Source organism: Sinocyclocheilus anshuiensis, unplaced genomic scaffold (genome assembly GCF_001515605.1).
Source record: "Sinocyclocheilus anshuiensis isolate Anshui unplaced genomic scaffold, SAMN03320099.WGS_v1.1 scaffold658, whole genome shotgun sequence".
In the NCBI taxonomy this organism is placed as follows: Eukaryota; Metazoa; Chordata; class Actinopteri; order Cypriniformes; family Cyprinidae; genus Sinocyclocheilus; species Sinocyclocheilus anshuiensis.
In genome coordinates, this window is record NW_015542402.1 from 639,532 (window position 1) to 644,487 (window position 4,956).

The window sequence follows — 4,956 nt, forward strand, 5'->3', positions numbered from 1 at the left end:
ACAAATATAATTTATGTATTTAATCCCATTTTATTAACCAATGTCTTTGCTACTGACCTTCGATGATCTAATTCAACCATACTAATAAGCAAAAATGACACATTTGTTTCATTTTTGTTATTGCTGAATAGTGTTGAACTTTCTTCTCCAGCGTCATATTCTTCATGCAATTTGTTTGAGCTGCGCCCTCTACTGTACAGACATGAATTTGCATTTCCTTCAGCCTGAGGCGTATTCCTTTCACTTCTGTTGTAAAAAGGGCTTTTACATTTGTAAAAGAAGAACTTTTTTATATTAAAAACAAACAAGCAAGCCCTGCCCAGATTTAAAACTTAATTAAAAAGTAACGTAACACATTACTTTCCATAAAAAGTAACTACGTAAGGTAATTAGTTGCTTTTTTAGGGAGTAACGTAATATTGTAATGCATTACTTTTAAAAGTAACTTTCCCCAACACTGGTATTACTACAGCAACCCAGCTGTGACATTACTACTTGTAATGTAATTGTATTACTTGTATTAGTTGTAATGGGGTAATCAAAATATAATGCAATTAGTCTGTGCTTTTGTTTTAAATTTCATTTTTAGTTTAGTGAATTTAACTTCTGCTTTAAAAAAGCATTATTTTTGTTTTTAGATTGTGATGTTACAATGTTAGAATGTAATGTGTTTTTAACCTTTTTTGCACATAATATTTATCATAGTCTACATTCATTATATTTGTTTTCATTGCCTTTAATATAAACATTGTTTCAAAGGACAACATTAGGCAGGATGTTAAAAACAGAAAAACACAGACAATACCGAGATATATTGGCCATACCGCCCAGCCCTAATTGGCGCCTCTGTTCTTTACTACACAACTTTTTCATTTTATTTACCATGTAGTATTACTGTTTCAATTACAAGATATTTACAGAAATTTTCCAATAAAAGGTTGTATTTTATATGAATTATTAAATAAATACATTTTATATAAATTATACAAAATTATATGATAAATTATTTCAAATGGATTTCTCATATAGCTTAGATAAAGTACAGGTTTAAGCCCCGACCACATCTAATTTGATCTGAATACAGAAACCAAGAAAATGGCCATTGCAACAAATACAGATATTGGCTTCATGACACACTTTTAGTTGTGAGTCTGCTGAAGCCGATTTAAACCGGCTTGGATTTGCTTAGTTTGGTTAAGTCTAAACCTACTCTGAAACTCATAATTTCTTCAACTAGCTTTCTGCAAACGGCTTCATAAAATATTTAGAAAACACTACAGATGTAAATGTGGGACAGACAAGACCCTCAAAGGAAGATTATCAGGAACTTAAACTTCAGTGTGTTCCTCAAACAAAGCTTCATATCATTTCAGAAGACTTGAAATTAAAATGTAATGATTTTTTTTCACTGCTTGACAAACATAGTCTGCAATATAACTCAAACGTTTTAGCTCTGAGACCCAGAACATGAACAAAAGAAAATGAATACTATTACCTGAAGTCCCTCTTGAACCTCCTTTACTGTAGTTCCGGTTCCAGCGCTGGCTCGGACTCCATAAGTCAGCCATAGGGAAGATCCAAGCAGGACGGGCAAAGCCCAAATGCCCAACCAGCCCATCAGTGTCAGCCTGTCAAGAGAAGAACGTGTACACGATGAGCATCTTATACCAGCACTCAAACACACAGAGCACATCAACACTAGCTCATTCAGCAGTATAATTACAGAAACCCTTCACACTCCCAATACATCTAATACTACAGTATGTCCAATAGAAATGCACATTAATCTATTAATGGCAAAAGCATCTCAGTAACCCATTGCTTTAAATGAGGAATAATTCACCCATTTGCTGAAAATGTCCTCACCCTCAGGCCACCTAAGATTAGGATGAGTTTGTTTCTTCATCAGATTTGGAGAAATGTAGCATTGCATCACTTGCTCAGCAATGGATCCTCTGCAGTGAATGGGTGCCGTCAGAATGAGAGTCCAATATCCAATATATATATGAAGAATCTGTCTTTTTTACTGCTAAAGCACCATTCACACATCAATTTCAAAATACCGGTATATTCTGTGACATCATTAACTGGAAATGACCCCTAAACCGGTAATTTAGTGGTAATGTTACAACTTCTCATACCAGTAATTTGCCAGAACGAATTTACCGGTATTTCTGGAAAGGTCCTGTTCACACATGATCTGTTAACGGTAATGTACCGGTAATTGCCAATAAAGACTGTATGTGTGACAGGAGTTATTTACTTGCGCACTGATAAAGCAATCATCTGTAACTATCAGATTCATCTCAACTTCTCATACCAGTAAATTGCCAGAACGAATTTACCGGTATTTCTGGAAAGGTCCTGTTCACACATGATCTCTTAACGGTAATGTACCGGTAATTGCCAATAAAGACTGTATGTGTGACAGGAGTTATTTACTTGCGCACTGATAAAGCAATCATCTGTAACTATCAGATTCATCTGCGCAGAATAGCAGAGCCAAAACTCAACTCACGTCATGACCAAAACAATGTTGTAGTTTTGCGCTTCAACTGCTAGAGGGCCAAAAATTCGACTTGACTGCTGTCAGGTGAGCCTGTATGCACAATGGAAATACTGGTGGCCAGTGTTTGCAGACAAATATGCAACATTTAAACTGTGTTGTTATATGTGCACTGAGGAAAACATGCTGCAAACATATTAAACAGCAAGAGGGAAATCGCTTTACATTTTGGGGTTTATGTGCCAAAGGACAAACACAAACGCAGCCAGTTTATGTGCATGACTCTTTAGCGGCATTAGAAACCAAAACAATAGACTGGATAATTTACCAGATACTTTATAAAAATGTAACAATCTATAACATAAAATCAATTATAGTTTCATACACAACTCTCCCAAGAAATGATAAATAACACATTTGCTGTCAGTAACATGCTACCCATTTTCACTCCCAAGGTAGTACGTCCAAGACGCTGGTTTTATTCAAGTCAAAAATATTATTTACCATCACTGAACCAACCTATATACATCAATTTATACCAACAAAACTCATTTTATAGGTTAAATCGGGTAGAAATACCGAAAATATGCAACAGGTTGTATCTGAAATTGAAGCAGCTCAGATAGTCAATATCTGGAGCAGACACAAATCAATAATGAATAGGTGCCGTTTTATTGAATCCATTTAGAGTAGCTGTCTGCTCTAAAAATTGACTGTTACAAAAAAATTATTTACTCACTAACAAGGTAGTTAACTAGGTAATTTATTGAGCCTCCCAGTTGAGGCTCATAACAATCACTGAAATCAGCAATGCTGCATAAATTACTATAAGAGATTATAGAAATAATACATACAAACATAATCAAGCATATGTGTGTATAAAATAATATATAAGTATACACCTAAGAGGATGTGTACTTTTCAGTAAATATGCAGAACAAATTAATACAAGAGGAATGCAGAAAATAAATGGGTAGTTGATATGAAATGCTTTTGTGAAGTTGGAATAGTCTGCTAAAATTACGTTAAACACCATTTTGCTAGATTATAATTATTATGCATGTGTTTTTTAATGAATGAAACTATATGGAATGCTTGTATTCAAGATAAACTGTTAAGATATACACTGTTCTTTGTACATCATACAGTATGCGTAAATTTTAACCTACCCCATATATACAAACAGCATTCAGTATTTGAAAGCAGGCAGACATTATTGTGGCTTTATCATGACAACGCTAAGGTGATGAAGTGTCATTTCCCTCACTAATGCTGAAGTATAAGAGTCTTCTGACACCAGCAGCTGATGCTGGTGATTTGTGTTCACTACTTCTATTCTACCTGTCAGAATAAAGATCTTCATGCACTTCATCTCAGACTGAAGTGAACATAACATAATCTGAGCTATGTTATGGTTTTTGTCTGGAGCAAAACTTTGGATAATCGTTTGCTTACCAGTTTGTGCAATATGAATTACTAAATAATAGGCATGTGTTACCAAGATTTACTTTTGGCCTGTAATTCAAGTTCAAGCCATTGCTATACTAATGCTGTTTTAAGATGATTTATAGTCTAGTCAAGTCACCTTTATTTCTATAGCGCCTTATGCAATCCAGATTGTGTCAAAGCATCTTCACAGAGCTGAACAAGAAAATAGAAGCATTAATTACGAAAAAACAACTATGGAGACAGATTCATATTCTGCTGTAAAGCAGCACTAAAAGATTAAAAATAGTGTCATTATTCAGATCAAGTCTGTTCAGTGTTGTTTCAGTTCAGACAAGGCTGCATGATAACTCGTATTTTAATTGTGATCACAAGTTCTGCTTCTCTCGATTTATTAAGCATAATCATCTGCAATATTTGCCCGCTGGTTATCCTGAAACAAGCTTTTTTCATTATTCGATACATTTTCTCCCCAGTGTTTTACTTTATCTTCCCAATCTGGCCACCATGTGCACGCGCTCTCTCTGCATTATGGAAAAACGCTGATGAGCTGAAAACACCAGCAAACATGTAAGCTGCAGTTTAATGATCAGTGTTGAGATATTTTGCTCAAATGAAAGTGTAAAACAGCCAGTCTCATTCGCACTGTGTGCTCCGAATAAATCTTCAAGCGAACCATGTGAGTTGACATTCTCTTGATTTGTGCTTATGTGAAAGTGCAATAGTTTTGATGAAAGGTAAAAAAAAAATTTAATGAAAGTAATCATGATTAACAATCATAATTATATTTTTTGAGCACAATGACCTTGTATATAATGTGTCTCCATGCACTGTGGTCACATGTGTCTCTGACAGCTGGTTGTGGCATGCTAAGTTTAGCCTAAGAAACTAGTGTTGAAAATGCCTTCATTTAATCCAGTCTAATTAATTATTCTAATCAGTAAGCAATGGTCCTGCCTGTGATGTGCTCCACATTTAGGATACACCTCATATGGTTTTTTTTT

The 4,956-nt window shown here is 34.8% G+C and overlaps 1 protein-coding gene across 3 annotated transcripts in view; it reads right to left on the bottom strand.

Annotated features, from left to right (window-relative positions):
- LOC107692968 (follistatin-related protein 4-like) overlaps positions 1-4,956 on the bottom strand; it is a 225,917-nt gene that overhangs the window by 217,309 nt on the left and 3,652 nt on the right. For all 3 annotated transcript variants that reach the window (XR_001634694.1, XM_016492188.1, XM_016492187.1), the window contains exon 2: positions 1,496-1,628. Coding sequence is in view for 2 of the 3 variants with exons in the window: in XM_016492188.1 (XP_016347674.1) it covers positions 1,496-1,618 (123 nt within the window). In the remaining variant the exon portion in view is untranslated. The remainder of the gene's footprint in view (positions 1-1,495; positions 1,629-4,956) is intronic.